Source organism: Thunnus maccoyii, chromosome 13 (genome assembly GCF_910596095.1).
Source record: "Thunnus maccoyii chromosome 13, fThuMac1.1, whole genome shotgun sequence".
Lineage (NCBI taxonomy): Eukaryota > Metazoa > Chordata > Actinopteri > Scombriformes > Scombridae > Thunnus > Thunnus maccoyii.
The window spans coordinates 15,632,168-15,651,132 of record NC_056545.1 but is presented as its reverse complement, the minus strand read 5'-3'; the positions used below and the strand labels follow the sequence as shown (position 1 = coordinate 15,651,132).

General features: G+C 40.3%; 1 protein-coding gene across 1 annotated transcript; it reads right to left on the bottom strand.

The window, feature by feature from the left end:
- Positions 1–1,276: 1,276 nt before the first annotated feature.
- Positions 1,277–18,052, bottom strand: LOC121910394 (lissencephaly-1 homolog B). The gene is made up of 11 exons (XM_042431620.1): positions 17,869–18,052; positions 9,200–9,501; positions 7,816–7,900; positions 7,648–7,722; positions 7,256–7,462; positions 5,593–5,761; positions 5,135–5,237; positions 3,780–4,008; positions 3,062–3,163; positions 2,818–2,974; positions 1,277–2,631 (listed from the first exon to the last, which is right to left on the bottom strand). Exons 2-11 carry the CDS (start codon positions 9,229–9,231, stop codon positions 2,558–2,560), a joined length of 1,233 nt encoding a protein of 410 aa, XP_042287554.1. The 5' UTR covers positions 9,232–9,501; positions 17,869–18,052; the 3' UTR covers positions 1,277–2,557.
- Positions 18,053–18,965: the final 913 nt, after the last annotated feature.

Genomic DNA, 18,965 nt, shown 5'->3' with positions numbered 1-18,965 from the left:
TCATCCTTGCCACTCCCCGTTTCTCCACCCTCAAAGACCTGCAGGACAGAACAAGGTGTGGTGCTTGCACACTTGCCATCCTGGCAACTGTTGCCAGGATACTGCAGTGCACAGAGTAAGAGTAATTGCTGTGTGGGTGAGCGAGCAGGTGTGTGCGAGTGCAGAAGTAGGCTGGGGTACTGTACATAATTGATAAGGGGGCCTGAACTGTCCCTGCTGCCTCCTGACGGCTTTGCCTCTTTCCACTCTGAGCTCGCAGTGTAATTGGACTGTACCTGAGGAATAAATGTCAAGAGTTATTAAACTATCCTCTCCACATCATACTTAATATATTTTAGTTTACCACACCCTCTCCCAACTGATCATTCATTAAAAAATCACTATGACTGGACTGATCTGTTCCTCCTCTTTCTGCATCAGTAGCAGCAATGACTCAGCCTCTGACCTCAGATGGAAGTTGCCAAAAGATACTAGTGTGCTTCAGTGTAGCACTAAACCAACATCTGTGCTGCTGAGCCTCAGTTATACATAAATAATATTTCCTGTCTAGAGCAGTTTTCCAACTTTTGTCTGGTGACCCATTTCTTTCTAAAGGCTTCACTCTGATGATTTTAAGTAATGAGATGAAAATCTATTAAAATTAACACTTCTTTTTGAAGGCCGCAGGTGGGAGTTCATTAAATCAGAAGCCATTCTCACAAAATCAATGTGTTATAAGGCCGTTATCAGTTACCATGTCCCAAAGTTACATTTATTTGCCTTAATTTTTGAGAAACAAATTGTACTTTCCCAATACCAGAATTTAATATTATCAAGTGTCATAGTTTTGTTGTTGGTTTTTTTTAACAGTGACACTGCATTAAACAGTTAATATTTAAACAGCAAAAACTGAAGACAATACTGTGTGACATAAAATACTGCACTAATTGTGACTCAAATCAATTTCAAGTAATTCTGCCTAATTAGAATTTAAAAAAATGTTTATATCTCAACACAAACATCTATCAAACCAGTATTCTTCAAAATATGGATATTCCGAGGTAGGAAAAAATGCAGCGCCACACAGCTATGCCACTGTGATCGTGGCTGCCTTTGCCAGCATTCGTACATTTATTATATAAATATATTATTAGATGTGAGATGGACTGGAAAGTGTGCTGCAGGATCTAACCTCGCTAACTCCAACCTTTGTGGTGGTAAACCCTGTCTGACTCCCTGAAGTTTTCCCTCATCTCATTTCACCTCCTGTCCTCAAAGAAAGCACACAAACAGATGATTTATATTTACAGAATTTTATTTAATTATGTTGCAAACAATGACATCCAGATATATTGATACACAACTTTTTTTTTTTTTACTGTGCGTGTATGTGCATTTGTGAGTGTATGTGTATGTGTGTGTAAAGAGAGCAGTGAGACCACAGAAAGCAGAATGAAAATCCCGTGTGAGGGAGCCCTCAATGGGTTAACAAGGCAGAGATAGCGAGCAAAGAGGGCACTGGGCGATTCTCTGGGGTGACATACACACACACAAACCTCTTACAAGGTGAGCAGACTTTTTCCTCTGTAAAACACACTTTTGCTATGGGGGGGCGTGTGCCTGTGCTCTCAGCAGCTTAGGGATCGTTAAGGTCCTGTGAGTGTCTACTAGAAAGCAAGTTTTGTTAAAAGAGATGAAGTAGTATGAATGAACACAGTGGGTGAGAAGCTTTGCCTCCTCCTCTCTCCTCTGACCAGAGCAGAGACGGCGGAGAGATTCTCCTGTCGTAATATACAGACACACACACACACACAATGTATACACACACATGTACACGCGCACTCACCCACAGAACCTTGTGTGATTCAACTGAGGAGCTGCATCCTGCTTCATTTTTTTTTTCTTTCTTTCTTCAACTTGTTATCATCTTATCCTGGACAGCTTCCACTCGTTCTCTTTCTTTTACACTTACTTTCTTCACACCCTCTCTATCACCATCCGCTCAGCGACAGACCACAACGATGGAGGCATGGAGTAAAACAAAAACTAAACAAAACCTAAACCCCCTTCTACAAGGGGCGCCGTTGGTTTTCGTGCACTGTCAGTTAAACCGGAATCCACCTGCGCCAGCACACAGGAATATTTACCCTTTGACCCGACAGGAAGTCATAACAACAGTATGCAAATTCGGCAAATTTAACAGTATACAATTTTTTTTTGTTTGATTCACCATGCAAGGAATACTTCTTATCTTTTGAGTGTGTTTATGTGTCAGAGATTGCGTGACATTTATTAAGCGTACCCTACATCCAGAATAATTTACATAAAAGGACAATAGTCATCTTAATAGGGCTGGACCGATGTAGGGGAGGCGGGAAGGAGAGGGGAGAAGGAGGGGAGGGGGAAGGGGAAGGGGAGAAGGTAAAGCGCCATGGTCAACTATGGTTTGGAGTGCGAGAGTTGAGGGGCTGGGCTCGGTGTCGGGACAGAAGGGAAGAGGGCCGGGATAGGTTGGGGATATAGGGCTGCTTTTGGAGTTGGGAGGGAAGCAGGACAGGGCAAGAGATGGGAGACAGTCTCAGCGGCACTCCCAGACTTTGACTGTCTGATCGACACTGCCTGTCACCACGTAGGGAGCAGTCTTGTGGAAATCTGCAAGAGAAGTAAACACTTGTTTAGGTGCTGCATTAAAGATAAGCTCAATCATTTGAATAACAAAAATCAGCATCTGAAGGGGAGCATTTCCAGGTTCTGTATTTTTATAAGTTCAGTAAAAGTTATTGTTAAATGTTTGAGAAGCAGAAGATGCTAAATTAATTCCATTAATAACCGTCTTACCAAGAGAGGTAACAAAGTGTTCATGGGCACACAGGGTCTTCATGCAGCGCTTGTTCTTGTAGTCCCAGATCCTAATGGTTTTGTCGTCAGCACAGCTCACTATGAATCTTCCTCCAGGATGCACCAATACCCCACGCACCCAGTTGTCATGTCCCACCTGAAGAAACAAAACAGATTATCCACCGCTCCCCTCACTCCTAAGCAGTAACACTGAGATTGTCATAGGAACCATCACACTACGCACCAGAGTCATAAGGCAGATGCCAATGCTGACGTCCCACATCTTAATTGTTTTATCTCTGGATCCAGACAGAAGGAAGGGGCCAGGCTTTCCACTCTTCTTGCTCTGCAAAACAAAAGATACATGGAACATGTACATTGGCTAAATGAAAGACAACAATGCAGTTTGCTACCAAAAGGTGCCTTCATAGTGTAGTAGAGTGGCAGTTCACGTTATTATATCAATAATAAAAATATTGAAGAAAAAACGCCTCTCTTTAAACATCACTGTGTGTTCCTGTTGCAATGTTGCCACTTCAGTCCCACCATCCACTCAAATCACTACTGACTGACAGACACATAACATTAAAGTCCCTCTGATAAGGAAAGACGAGACTATAAACAAAGATGCAGATATGTAAACTGCATGTTTTAAAAAACTTATTCTTCACACATGCCCAGCTGACTGTGACAGACTGATCTCATCTTTCGTGATACACAGAATTTCTAGCGAGGTGACTGTCGTAACAAAAGCTTCACTTAGATCCCTGAAATAGTGCCTCTTCTGTTTCCTCCTAAGTTTACGGTTTTATTCAGTGTGGTAATTTCTAATGAGACAGTCATTCATGTAGTGCACGTGGTCTGCCTTTGCTATAAACAACTGTGGGAAACCCTGCAGCTGAACCAAACACACACTACATCCTCTGTAGGTAAATGTCTAATCCTGCAGCAGGTGTACGTACCTCTGAGCCTGTGGCCTCCAGGATGGTGGGATGGGCACTGTCAGGGGCCCATGCGATACATTCTACCACATGTTCATGCTCCCGCAACTCGGCTTTGCACTCCTTTGAAGAGACCACCCAGACACGCACTGTCTGGTCATTAGAGCAGCTGGCGATCAACGAGCCGTCCTGGTTGGGACGCACCATCCTCACCCACTCCCTGTGGCCTGCAAAGGTCTTCACACAGTACCTACAGATGGAAATATTGTACAAAGTTAAATTATGGATGTGCAGCTTTAAGCATAAATTCACTGTAATGTAAAGTAATGCAATATTACCAGGAATAAAATTAAAGCCGTGGGAGGGAAGAATTAAAGTACGGGAAATGAGAATATGGAAAAAAAAAAAAAAAAAAAAAAAGACAATGAACTATTCACAAATGGAAGTTCCCGTTACAAAAAGAATGGTCTACGAAAAAAAAACAAACCGAAAGGTCATGGGTGGATTTTTTTTTTCCAGCACTACATTCCCTTGCAACACTTTTGCTTTCTCTCACATTAAGTTCTCCCTCTGATCCATGAAGGAAGGCTGAGCTGTATTATGATATAATATTATGTATCAGTTACAGTCACAGCACGAGTGGGCGACCCCTCAGCTGTAAGTCTATGTCACTGACTTATGAGAGATAACTAGCGGAGACTAGTTAGCCTTGTTCTATACACTTTGTTATGACCAGCTGCTGCTACAGCTACATGCTTTAACTGTTGCTGAAATTATGGCTGTGGCTTTGATTGTTATGATGACCGAAGCTGTTTGGTTGTTAATGGATGTAACTAACTATTAACTGGCTGTGCAGGCTGAGCGGATGAAGCTATTCTTGAACTCCTGTAGTGTATATATTGATAAAACATCTGTCATATTTGATAGAAGCACCAGGTTCAAATCTTTCAGGGATAATGTTAACAGGAGCAGTTAAGAGCAGCCACATTCCCATAGCCACATCTGTAGCACCGTAAATAACCACAAATGCAGCTGTAGCTCTAACATTAACTGTATCCACAGCTTCAACTATAGCTCAACCCACAGCCAGACAGAACAGCTACAGCTGTGGTCACAACCAGTGGCTACTGTCGGAGCTCTGCCTTTTCATGAAGAATAATTAGCAATAAACGCTGAACTTTAAAGTGTGACATCATCTTTCCCTTCTGTAATATCTGACTGTATTTTAACTCAAGAACTGGCCCGAGACACAAAGAGTAACTGCAAGGTAAAGCAAAAGTAGTTCAGAAAAACATTCCCACCATCACCTTTCTGGGGCCTCGTACCAATGACAGCACATAGTACTGAGAGTCAAAACAAGGTTCCCCCTCACTTACCCAGTGGCCACTTCCCACATCTTGATGGTCTTGTCTCTGGAGGCAGACACTATGTGGTCACCATTTGGCATGATGGCTACAGACGACACATTGTGATCGTGGCCTGGACGACACAGTCAAGAGTTTAGTTGTGTTACTGGTCTGAATTCATCTTAATACTTAAACCACCAAGACAGATTTATGTTTCCAAAAACTATTGGGTTTCTAAAAGAACATGAACCCTTCATTACAAATGAGGTTTGTGTTTAGTTTCATGAATAAACTGAATATAAACCTTCATACACACTGGATCCACTTATGTGCATGTGAGTGTTTTACATCGTTATATCAAACACAACACCAAATCAAACTTTTTAGTGAAGTAGTTATACCTATTTCTAATTCAAATTGTATATAACAAGTGTCCTGTGTTACTGTATTAAATACAACACACTGTTATTCCTGTTATAATGTCTTACCATGCATTGTTCGGATGCACTCAAAACCCTGAAAGTCCCAAAGTTTGATGCTCATGTCAGCTGAACATGAAGCCAGAAGCTTCCCCGTCTGGTCAAAGGAGATGTCCTGCACAGAGTCTGTGTGGCCCTTTAGGGTTCGCTCAAAGTCCCCTGCCTCATAGTCCCACACCTAAAATCAGACAGACAGCTGCTGTCAATGAGTCACTTCAGTCTATAACCACAATAATCAAACAGAGCTCTATACCTTACCTAGAAGGTCAATTTTAATTATGTCTTGTGGCCTAAGAGCAAGAATTTTTATATTGACATGATGTCGAGGCATGTCAGACGAGGGATGGGACAAGTTTTAGTAGCTGTAATATCAGATGACAAATGTGTTTTTTGACACCATCAAAAGGCAGTAAGGGGTGCAGGTTACATCAAGTGTTTTGACATTAATCTCAAATTTAACTTTCAGAAAGTGTGCACATAGACATGCAGGTTAAGCGATTTAAACAAACAAAGCTGTTTACTTTAGTTAAAAGTAATAAAAATTAAATGATCTGCTGACATCGTTTACTCGCTAATCAATAAAAAGGCTAAAAAGGAAATTAGAGGGATGGGTCGAAAGAGAAACAGATTTGCATATTTCCTAAGGCGCAGTGTTCTGGGAGTGTTGCCTCTGACAACAAGAGCATCAGCCCATCTCCACGTAGATGAGCAGTGACAAAGCAGAAAAAAGAAACTGAGCAGGGAAGGAAGGGAAGCAGGGAGGGAGGGAGGGAGGAGGATGATAAAGGGAGGAGGCAGAGGGGGGAAAGTGTGTTGAAGCAGAAGCACAGAGGATAAAAAGAGAGAAAAGCCTCAGATCTGCAGTACAGCTTTGATCTGAAGGGTCAGAGCTGCGGAGGCTATGTTGTGGTGCGCTGCAACGCTCACTGATTTTGCTTGTAAATGCTGCTGCACGCAGCCAACTCTGTGCTTTAATATTCCTGCAAGAGACGCATTTTCAAACGAAAGCTCACTCTTGAAAAGACTTAATATTATGTGAACATAACAAAAGCAAAGTCTGAAGAACACACAAGAGATCTCTTGATGAACAAATTGATGCATAATATATCAGTGATAAGACTGTTAAGTCTTGACATTGATGCATTGATATGTTGTAAAGGGGTAATTTTTGTGACAGAAGCCAGTATTACAGTAGGTCAATTAGATTTTCTTAAACTATGAAAAACATTTTTTCACATTATCAATTTAATCCAATTTCACCAATACATACATAATATATCAATACCATTTCTCCCAGTCTACTGGGATACATTTGTACAGAGTTGCCAGTTGTACTGTAGGTGCACTAAATGTAATACTGTCTAATGCAACAGCCCAGCAATAAAGCCCAGTGTTTGTTGAAACTGTCAAAGGAATTGATTTATCTCTGTGGACTTTCTGGAGCTGTAGTGGTTTGGAGCTGTCAATTGTATTGCATTACTTTGAATGGTGTTTCTAATATTTTGTCATCTCCCACAGACATAAAGAGGTTTGACAGTCTCTAAATAAAAACTGAATATGATAAATTCATGAAATTAGGATTTATGAGCATGACTACTGGGTTGCAATATCTGCATCAGATGCATTTTTTTAAATGGGAACTCAGTGTATAAACCTGCTAATTAACACACACCTTAATAGTAGCATCCTCAGAGGCTGTGACCATGACAGAGAAGACAGGGTGGAATATGACTCGTGTGACTGGAGCGCGGTGCCCACTCAGGGCATATCTCTCTGGGGGGCGGGGGATCCATTCTTTGGGGTCTCTCTTCTGACCCACAGATCCTCCATGTGTCATCTCCTCCTTCGCTTCATTCAACTTTGACTCCAACTCCATCACCTGAGGAGAGGTGAGGTAAGTTTAGAGATCAGGTGATCAGAAAACTCTTATCCCAACTATTTTACAGTATCATGCCGTCTATACGGTTGTTTAGATCATGACAACGATACTCCTTGCACTTCATATATCAAACATCTCAGACAATAATAAAATACAACATCAGCTTGCACACAAACATTCCTTACCTTCTTCTGTAATCTGATGACTGAGGTCCATTTCTTTTCCAAAAGCCCTGCATACTTTTTATCTACCTCTTCATTCTATGAAAGGAGAAAAAAGGAGACACTAAGAAAAATAATCCACATCTCTCTTGGTAAAAACTTAAATGTACACAATTTTTTTTTTCTCCTTACCATATCTAACTCTGCCTCTTTCTTGAAGGTGGAATAGGCCTCCTCGTATCCATTGGAACGGAGATAGTCGGCTATAGCCCGGTTTCTGAGGAAAAAGTAGAATAAAATAGATTGTTGAAAGGTTTTAAGTGTTAACTGGTCACAAAATTCACCTCACAGATGCTTGCGTATCCCCGCAGCTACTCTGAAGTGGTTAACAACAGTGCAGTTTCATTTGATTATGTCCAAAATTGTGCTAAATTAAATTACATGTCCAAGTGAGGTTGCCATTTATTATATATTAGCTCCACCTTAACAAAAAAGCTGGTTCCTCCTTAAAAAAAAAAAAAAAAAAAAAGGAGACCACACCCTGTCTAACAGATGGGAGCACTGGGAATCAAGTTTCACAGTTCCACTTTAAATGTAAGCAAATCTGAATAAGCGCCAAAAGAAATTACTGTGCTTCAGTGAAGAAAACAAAACACAAAGACCGAATCACTGGGAAACTGTGTTTTGTGCTGCTATGGAAACCAGAAGGAACACTGGGCAAGGACGGGCAACCACAAGCACATGGAAACAGCCTTAAACACACATATAGACTTGCAGACAAACAACACAGATGTACGCAGACACAGTTATATAAATGAGTGAAACAGCTCCTTTTTGAGATGAAGGGTGAATATTTCATGAGTAACGGTGCTAAATTTAGGCTTCAGCTTCAGGCCTTGTTTCAATGGCTGATAATTGTAACCCTGATACCACAGTCTGTTTTGGACTTTGATTGTTAAGCCACCACTGGCAGAAGGATTTCCATGCAATATCCAAATCAAATCATGTTTTAAACCTGGTTCTCTTGACTTCTTTGATTCACATCTAAATACTAAGATGTTTTGAGCTGTCTTGGACTGGAATGTATTGAACTGGGGGTGCATACCGTATGATCAGCCAGGCAGATACCCCTGCGCGGAGCTGCCCACATTAACCAGTCATCATTTTGTTAAGTTCCTTCTCCTTCCCCATCCCCCTCACTTCTTTGCTCCTGTCATGTGGGTTATGAAATATTCACTAAGTAGCTATCAAGTGAAGCACCTTGAAGTTCACATTTTTTCACATTTCCTTTATGATTGCACATACTTTATGAAGGAATGCTCTTCCTCACAACATCTGCATTAACATCTTCTGGATGACTTAGCCAAAACAGCTTCTATCAAGAGGGGAAATTATATAACGTACATCTATGCCTGTAGACAAACTTCTAGGCATTGCTAAAAAGCCTACATGTACATGCACTTTAATGCGAGTACACCATGTGCATAAGCAGAACATGCGTGTTCCTCAATGTGTCAGTGCTTGTTTGCATGTGTAACGAGCCTTCACACCCACATATTTACATCCAGGAACTCACAGTTCGTCTCTTTGTCTCTGAGACAGCACCATGGTGGCTGCTGTTCTCTCCCTCTTGGGGAGTTGAGGGTGAGGTGATGATCAGGGGGGAGTACGGCTGGGACGTGTGGGGTGGGGAGCTGTCCGATCCCTCAGCGGTGTTTTTCCTTCAGAGATGCCTGGGGGGGGGTGGTGGTGGCAAAAAGAGCGCCACGCAGAGGAGGGTGGACTGGAGATACTGCTGTCAATCAACTGTCGGGACAAACGCTCCACGATAATTCACAATGGCCCAAATCTCTCTCACTGATCAGACGTGTCCATCACCTGATGAAGAGAGAAGAGGAGGTAAAAACAGGAAAGCTGATGGTCAGACAAAATAATTGTAGGACTGACAGAAACAGTTGTGCAATCAGTTGACTCCCATCTGTATTAACAAAACTAGGTTCACAAAAAGTTCCCTACTGCTATTACATTTTACTTTATAATGGCATTTTCTAATCTGCTCTTTCAAGTCTGAGTACTCAAGAATTGATACAAAAATCATCCTATGGTACCATTAAACTTTAAACAAGGGTTGAGTGAATGAAGCTGAGAGGCAAGAAAGTAGGAAAGTACAACAATGTTTGCTGCAAGGAGGGGAAAAGCCCTCTTAGGGGCTCCTTGTCATCCTCCTGTTCATTCATGCAATGCTGCATACATCTTCTGACACTTTAATGCTGCCACAAACTTTACTCAATTTCCATACATATTACTAGGGCTGTAGTCAACCAAAGAAAATCTTGGTCGACTAAAATCATACATAATCTTCAACTAATCGATTAGTCGCTTGATTGTGGGGGGGGGGGGGTGTAATGGGACAGAGTGCACAGTGAACTCAGCAGCCACACATTTCTCTGTTCTGTATTTCTCTGTTTTGTGTCTTCAGGTTATGCTAACCCATTGTCGCTAACTTTGGAGCTAACCCCCTTCACTTTTCCAGCATTTGGGGAAACAACAGACGTGACTTTTTAGCATTTATTAACTGACACACTGTAGCCTGTACTGTACATTTACTGCCAGACTGACAACTGACTACTAACCTTTTCCTCTGCCCCGCTCGCATCCACCGTCACTTCTCTGCCCCTCGCTCTTTCCCACATGCTACGCAAACATACTCCTTAATGGAGCCACGCTACCAATAGTTTCCCTGGCAACGACAGAGGTTGACTCACGTACCGGAACAGCGCTGCACAGAGACTCCCAAACGCTGTCAATTTCAAATCAAAATCAAATATTAAATTTTTTTGGGGGGCATGGCGGGGGTTCTCGTTGTGTCATTATGGAGAAACACAGATTCGGTAGACGTTCAATAAACATTGAGTATAGTTAGACCCAGCAGTCTCTATTAGGTTGGAAGAGTTCAAAGTTACAATGAAAATAGTGAAAATAACATGGAGATTATTCGACCAATGAGAATTTAGTCAGACGAGAGCATATCGACCAACTAATCGACCAGTCGACCAGCAGACTACAGCCCTACATATTAAAAACAAATATTTACTGTACAACTTGGACTGAACTAGCAACTCTTTACCTTCTGCCCATTTGATCTGAACCTCTTGAGTTGCATAAGCAAAGGATCATTTTTAGGGTAGCAGCGAATTCTGCTGATTTTACCAGCACAACTACCAATTATCTTATCAAACCATATAATTTTTGGACTTCATTAATTGTGCCAGTGGGAAATGCTGACGCTGACTCTGACTGTGGGAGTTAGAAACATTTTTATCTAGATTTTGATTTGAATTTTGGCACAATGAGTCCATCCCGACAGAAGCACACAGATCAACAGCTCATACTGGAAAAATCAAACCCACCATTCAGTGATTGTGAGGCTAATATTCACTTTCTGAGCTTCAACACTGCTGGCACCTGGGGCCACAATAGCACTAAGCTGCTTAGCAGCTAGACTAGACAACCTAGAGTCTCTGTGTGTGTGTGTGTGTATGTGTTTCTAAGTGATAGAGACCACAAGTCCTCCATACAGCTGACAGCGCAATGTAAAGAAGGGACTTGATGGTAGCTAACAGGATTAACCCCAGACATGGAGAGAGAACCTTAACGGCAAGCCGCCCTTGTCTGTATCATTGTCTGGTGTGTCGCTCTTGTCCGTTTCACCGTCTGTTGCTGCTTCTAAACAACTGGCTTCAGGAAAATTAAGATGTGAATGATGCTCAATCGGAAAATTGTCATAACATTCTTAATTTTTTCCTCATCTACATACATTTCTTTGTGACAGATGAGCACTTTAGCATTTCCTTTCAGTGCACGGCACCGCAGCCGCATTGGACAACAAACATTTAACCTGGGACACGCCTGAAGTGTCCTGAAAAGAACTCATCTTTCCTGCCTGCAAACATGATAAGTGCTCTGAGCTGCGAGGACAGAGCTAGTGATTTTAGCTTAGCTGCACTCTCAGCATAGTTCAAAAATAGCCATTTGACCAAACAGAACAACCTCCAAACTGTTACGTAACCGAGACAGTCTCGGTAGCTTTTGTACCTGCCTGAGACTCCTGAGCTTCACCAGTAACTGTGTTTGACAGAAATGATAAAGGATCATGCAAAATAAACAAGTGACAGCATGAGGCCTGGTTTAAGTCAGTTAAAAGCATTTCCAGGAGTCCTGCGAGTATCCTCCAGTTATTGCATTGACATGCAAATAAATGCAGCTATCCAGGCTTAGTGCTACTCAATGGGAACATGGTCAAAGAGTCATAAATCAAGGCGAATGGTTCCAAGTCCTTTCTATGCATCCGGCTTATCAAAAGAAAATGATGTAGAAGAGGTTTGTTTAAAACCTGTGACTGTCTGTCCAGTCAATCCATTCGATGTCTGGTTATATAATGATTATATATGTTTTTCTTTTAATCAATTTGTACACATCAACAGGAAGCTACTTAAGAAAGGTGAAAGTCAAACGGTTTGCAGTGTTATGATACAATATATGAGGTATTCGATTCATGTGGGGAAACCACCTAAGTTCAATTCCTAGTGAGATGTAAACACAAACAAAATAAAACATAATAAACCAAAACATTTTCAGCTATAAGGAAAGTCTGGAGTTTGGCTTTACAGATGGTCACATTTAGCTACAAAGAAACAGTTGGTTCATAAAATTGTCAGACCTTGAAAATAACATGGCAAGTCTACTTCAGTTCCCTCACTGTTCAACAGACAACAGTCTGAAGTCTTGTTCAAACATTACTAAAACCACAGCAATCTGCAGTTTTAAGTCCTGCCATGGGATAAAAAAATATCACAAATACCTGACAAGTGTTTCCAAAATAGACTGAATATAAGATTGTGGCTTAGTGGAAGTGAGAGAGTATCCCCGACTAAAAAGGCCTGAGTTTGATCTCTAGTGTGTTCATGAGATAAGGTGAAGTATCAGTGAGCAAGATACTGATTTGACCCCATCCTGCTCTTGAGGGTACCACGATCTGGGTGACCTCATAAACAAAACACAGGGAGAAAGAAAACTGTACTCTTTTAGTACATGAATACAAGAGCGCCAGCTTGAATTTTGAGCTACAGAACATCTGTGTGAAGTGTAACAGGGATAAAAATTTATGGAAATGCCAGGAGGGGCCTGTTGAAATGATCTTCACATGAAGTCATTGCTCTTGCAGATATTCAGCGCTCATTCAAGAACACAAATGAGATAAACCGAATGTCCATAAGTAAAAGCCATAGTGAAGCAACTAAAGATCCAGCTGCAGGCAGCAGAAGATTTAAAAGGAATACGAAAAACATCTGAGAAACAAATTTTACTTTAGCATTTAAAAAGGTAAACCACAATGAGGTTTACCTCAGACTAATTTATGGTTCTGGGTGCGCAGTGTTGTGTCCTGTTCTTATAAAGTACTGCAGATAAAAAGACAATAATAATCAGCAATACTTTACCAATATTGGGACTGAAACCTACAACTGGGGCTGAGTGATTAGCCAATAGGATTGTCCATTGACTTTCTGTGGATTCATCTTGTGATGATATAATTGTATCGTGTTACCAGGGATGGGTTTCAATAACATGAAAACTTTGGCTGTTCTCTGGTTAATGTCCTCTATGCAGCTGGTGTCCGTATTCAGCCAAAGACTGTTTGAGTGAAAAGACAAATCACTCTGTAACACCACTGTAAGACTGCAAGTGCGTGTGACTGTGTGTTTTTGTTGTTCCTCAGGGACCAACAAAGTGGTCACTCTTATCTAGAAATCACCATGATCCATATCGTGTCAACATTTTAATCTGATCAGTTTCATATTTTTGAATCAGGACCTTCAGTATTTAAAGTAGCTCCTGAAGCACATCAGGCTACAGTTATTAATTGAATGTGTCAGATACATTTAATTAATATTTCATATATTACGCTGCTTATCTCATGTAGATACAGGTTGTGAACATTTAATAAGCTGTCACTAAAAACTGAGTTACTGTCCTCTTGGCCAACTGAAGATGATTTGACGTCTTTGAGTTGCAGTTACTTTCCAAATTAATGATCTCAAGCAAATTGCGGGCTGCATGATTAATTAAAAGACAATCACTATCTAGATTCAGGCCTTGTGCGATCTCATTGTTATGCGACAACGATTCTGCAGTGTTTGTATTAGCAAGGAGATCCACTGCATCAAAAATGAACGCAGCTAATTTCTTCTTAACCTGCATCAACAAATAACAAGAGTGCGTTGGTCCACGTGACAAACTGTGCACATGTAAAATAGGCGGGACATCAATGAGACACAGCCGAGTAAAATACTCGAAAGAAAGAAAAAGCTTCTTAGGAACAAGAAAAATTTGTCAGTCACAGACACCCGGTGCTGCTGAGGAAGAATGAATATCTGGTTATGCCCAGTTGTGACAAACATGCGTTCCTTCAACTGTATAAAAAGTTGTTCAGTCTGCTATGTAAAACCAGATTCAAATGTTTGACGTCATCAATAATGACGCTCAAAAAGCACTAACATTACTTCTCCACCAAAAGTAACATAGCAAAATTTGTACAACCACCTGAAACATCATAGTAACAGCAGGGAAACTTGAGCAGAAACCATCAGCCAACCACTCAAACATCCAAGTTAAAGACTAAAGATTTACTTATTGCTTAAAGTGAGCCACAGATAGGACTCTGATCACCACCGTGAAAGAAAGGATTAGCTAATGCTTTGCTAAACAAATGCTTCCTCAACTGTTCTTCATGTTGTGCTACATGATCTTAAACCCCTAGACTACTCAGACACCTGCTCTAATGTTGTACACTAATATGACGAGCAGTAGCTCAGCCAGAAATGCGAACAAATTATCATTTTGAGGCCACATCAGATTTATGATCGAGCTGAACTATGGAATCATACATGAGCCTGACAGGTCGTTTTTAATCAGTAACAACTTAATCATGAATGGCTTTACAACGAGCTTCACACTAGACTGAAGCCGGCTCTTAATAACTGCTGGAGGTTAAAGGTTGAAAAAAAGATTAGGCGGATTTGTTTATGGATCTAACATTATGAGAGAGCAGCTTCCCTTTATAACTAGACTAGGCCTCTGTGTCTACTGGCTACAGGTGAGCTGTGTATTAGTTACATTTTTTAAATAATATTTTTTTAAAAACACACACACAGGAAATCACTTTCCAACACTTCATTGATTATTCTTGTATTTAGAGTTTCATATAATTAAAAAAAGCTATGTAACAACTAACAATCCTCTCCTCCTCTCAAGAACTATAAAATGTCAGCATACCATATCGTCTGGGTTTAACCGTGAAATATAAAAAGGTTAACAGATGACCCGACTAAGCTCCCATTAGTCTACAATATCAGACTGACTGTGACGTCAGTTATGCCTCATCTTTCTCAGAGGCCTGTAATTTTTTTTCTTGAGACAAGCAGCATGTACAGCTGTGAGGTGACAGAGACTTTGCCTTTCTTCTCCAAATGAACACATATCAATCCTCGTATAAATGCAGCAATCTCCAAAACTATGTAAAAATGGATTTGTAAATGTAATGGTGTCATCTTTATATATTAAAATGAAACCCACAGGACTCTCCCCAGGATTTCTGAACATGATTATAAACTGAACACCTCTGGATTCTTGGCTATTAGTAAAATAAAATAAACGTGTTATAAAATCATTTGGTAACATGAGATGGACACCAAGTCTACTACTGATAAAGATCATTTTCAATTAATGCATCAATGTTTCCATTAAATCAATAAATCTATAAAATGTAAGAAATTTGTTTTTAAAAAAACATGTTTCCCAAAACCCAAGGCGACATCTTCAAATGTCTTGTTTTGTCCGCATGCAAGGAACAGTCTAAAGACCAACAATATTTAATTCATCATGCTACTGTACAAAACAGAAACAGACTCACATCTGAGGAGCTGGAACCAGAAAATGGTTCTCGTTCTTACTTAATAACTGAATTAAACAATCTATTTAAAAAATTGTTGCTGATTGATTTACTGTTGATCGACTAATCAAACTGTTTCAGCATTTTATGTGTTTAAAAACACATCATTAAAATAACTGAATATACATTGATAATTTAGATAGTTTCAGCCTTTGGGTGGGTCCATCTTTGTTACATCATTATTACAGCTTGAGCCAGATGCTATGCTATGCTATGCTGACTTTTATGAATGGATCATCAAGTCAAAACTGTCTTAATGAATTAAAACAAATGTCAAATGAAATTTCTAGTATGCTTAACTGTTTGCTTGCGATTCTTTGATGAGTATCTTACAAAACGCATCACTGAATTTAGAAGGGATAATACAAAAAGGAAATGAAACCAGTCACTGGCACTAATTCTAACTTAACATCAAGCTTTCAGTCATCATGCTCCGTTTGTGTCAAGCTACCGAGCAATGCCCCTCCTTATGGGTGACCTTCAGGCCAAACAAGTCCCTGCTGGCACAAACAGATCCACAAGGCAATGTTTGATTACAAATCAGACATCATGGCAAATCAGCAATTTTTTTTTCCATTTAACTGGCAGCCTTCAGTATTTCACTAGCTCTCCTTAATCAAAACTGTTTCTCCATGACAGGATTTACTGTTATAAATAGTCTATTGCCCCACAATAAAAACACTCGGTTCAAAAGTTACTCAATCTTTATCTGAAACATACCGCATGTGTTATCAATGCCAACAGTCAAGATTCAAATATGACAAGACAGTGACAGAAGATCAAAGCTGTTTCTTAATTTTCTATTAAGTATTGTCCTTTAATATGTGCAGTTCCTCTCATACATATAACTGCTTGAAAAAGAAGTGAGGTGAAGCGGGACGCAGGTAGAAAAGTAGCAGAATTAAAACCTTGACTGCATTTTCAACAGTAAGGCCTAGTTGTATTTGACAACATGTAATAGATAAAACTTTGATGATGATGGAGTATTTTTGAAAAATAGAGTGCATCTTTATAGCCTGAAAGGTTCACATCCTGTTCTACAGACATGGCCTCCGCATTTGCAATGTAATGCTTTGCAATAGCAGCAACTGGACAATTACTACGCAAACAATAAGCTAGTGAAAATGACCTCATAGAGACAGATCTGTACACCTCCAGAGAAATCTGTGTGGCTTTGCTTATTACTAGTATTTCGTACTGATCCTTTTATAAGTCTCCACCCTGATTGTGATTCCTCAGACCTTTGTAGATTACCTCAAGGGGGCTTAAAGTAAGCATGATAACAACCTGCAAATTGGCTAAAGACTGATTTATTTCTTGGAGAGTAGGTCTGAGTTCAAAATCTTTCCCGGGTGACGTCTTTCCGAGCTTCGATGGCCACAAGGGCAAAGTTGCAGCAATGGCTCAGCAACGCCCTTTCCAGCTAACATTAGCTTAGCACGGTACCGGAGACGTTAACTGGAGCTGTCAGTTTGAGCAGACTGGATTTATAACACCACACAGTCGCCGTACCAGAACACACAGAGGGCGTTGGTCTAAGCCAACAAATAGCTAAACGACATAGCTTCTTGTTATAAAAAAATACCCGTTAAAATGCATATGTAAATGGCATATGCATCCTAAATTTGATTATAGGGCCATTAATGTTAGCTGTTTTTCCCAAGTGGAAGACAAGTTATAGCGTTATTTAGCTGCACAAATTAAGCAGTTTCCACAACATATAAAGGTCAACAAGTCGAATTTAGCATTTAATTAATGCGTTTTCTAGCAACGTCAAAATATGTGCACCCGGCTGGGTAAAATATGGCAGCCTGCTGACAGCACCTAAGTTAGCTTAGCCGGCTAACTCACCACGATAGCTCGTCCATACAGAACTTCCATAAATAGACGTAACGCTAAGCTAACGTTAGCCAAATGTTCAGCAAGGCTTCACAACAAGTGTCTGGATACAAGTCACGCGTTGACCGAGGAGCAGCAACATGATTGTTAAAATGACAAGCACACTCAGTATAGTTGAAATAATGTAAACGTGACTGTATTTTAACGTTCAGTCTCTAAATCGATGCTTTTGTGAATGCCAACTTTGCCACCTAGCTTAGCTTAGCTTTCGGCCTCTCCGCCATTTTGAGATCGGAACGGGAAAGCGCAGACACTGCAGGCAAATCGTCGTCAAAAATAACAAGTCTTTCTAAGTGACAAAACAAACCTGCAGACGCGTGTAAATACTCCTAACTCACCCTCTGGCTAATGGCGATTCTCATATCCCTTCGGCTGGTCAACGCATGCGATGGGAAACTCTGGGTTTGATGTGGTGTTGTGACTTTTCACATCACCGGCAGTCGGTCAGATTTCTCCTCTTTGGTACCACCGACCGCGTTCACCCGGCCGCAGCTAACGGTCGCGATTGGATATCGGCGGCGCGCACGTTGAGTTGAGCGGCGGCGCGCGGCGTGCACATTTCTCGCTCTTGTAATTAAAGGGAAAATACACCTTAAAATACATAACACTTAGAATAAAAATCATCTTTAGTGGACAAGTGTGTTTACGCATACAAGGAATTTGACCCCGGTTTAGTGGCTCTCAGTGTACTTACACAAAATAACAAGCAGAATCTGTTTATTAGCCAAGTATGCAAGCATACAAAGAATTCGTCTTGGCGTTTGCTCCCACAAACGTAACATACAAAAATAAAAATATGACAAGAGTAAGCTAATAATAATAATGAGATAATACAATTTCAAAAAGTAGTACTTAAATTAAATGAAATGTTTAAAATCTATTTGCAGAATTGAATTATAATAGTTTTGAAATAGGATATAAAACTTGAAATGAAATATTGACTATACAAAGGAAATATGGACTGCACTTAGAAATTAGGGCAAAATGTAAATGTGACATGTGCAATAAATAATTCAATTATGTAACAGTGGAAGATAAATGCAATGTAAAATGTAAAGTCCAGTTTGATGAAATATATGAAAGTGACCAGTGCAGGTATTCAAAGAGGGATGTTGAAATGTAAAGTCCAGTTTGATAACAGTTCAGTTCAGCTTTTTAGTCAGGCAACAGCTTCTGGAAAGAAGCTGGTCCTGTGTCTGCTGGTGGAGGTTTTTATGGATCTCAGTCTTTTCCTGAGGAAAAAAGTTCAAAGAACACAACAATCTTCAGAAAATATACACAAGGAACGACTATATACAGGTGAACTGTGAACTGTAAACAGGATACAAATACTGCAAAGAAATGAAGAGTACAAGGAGTGCTGAGATTAATATTAAATGCTAAAAAAAGACATGTTATTTTTAGTAGGTGGTTATGTAAAGTATAGTATTTGAAC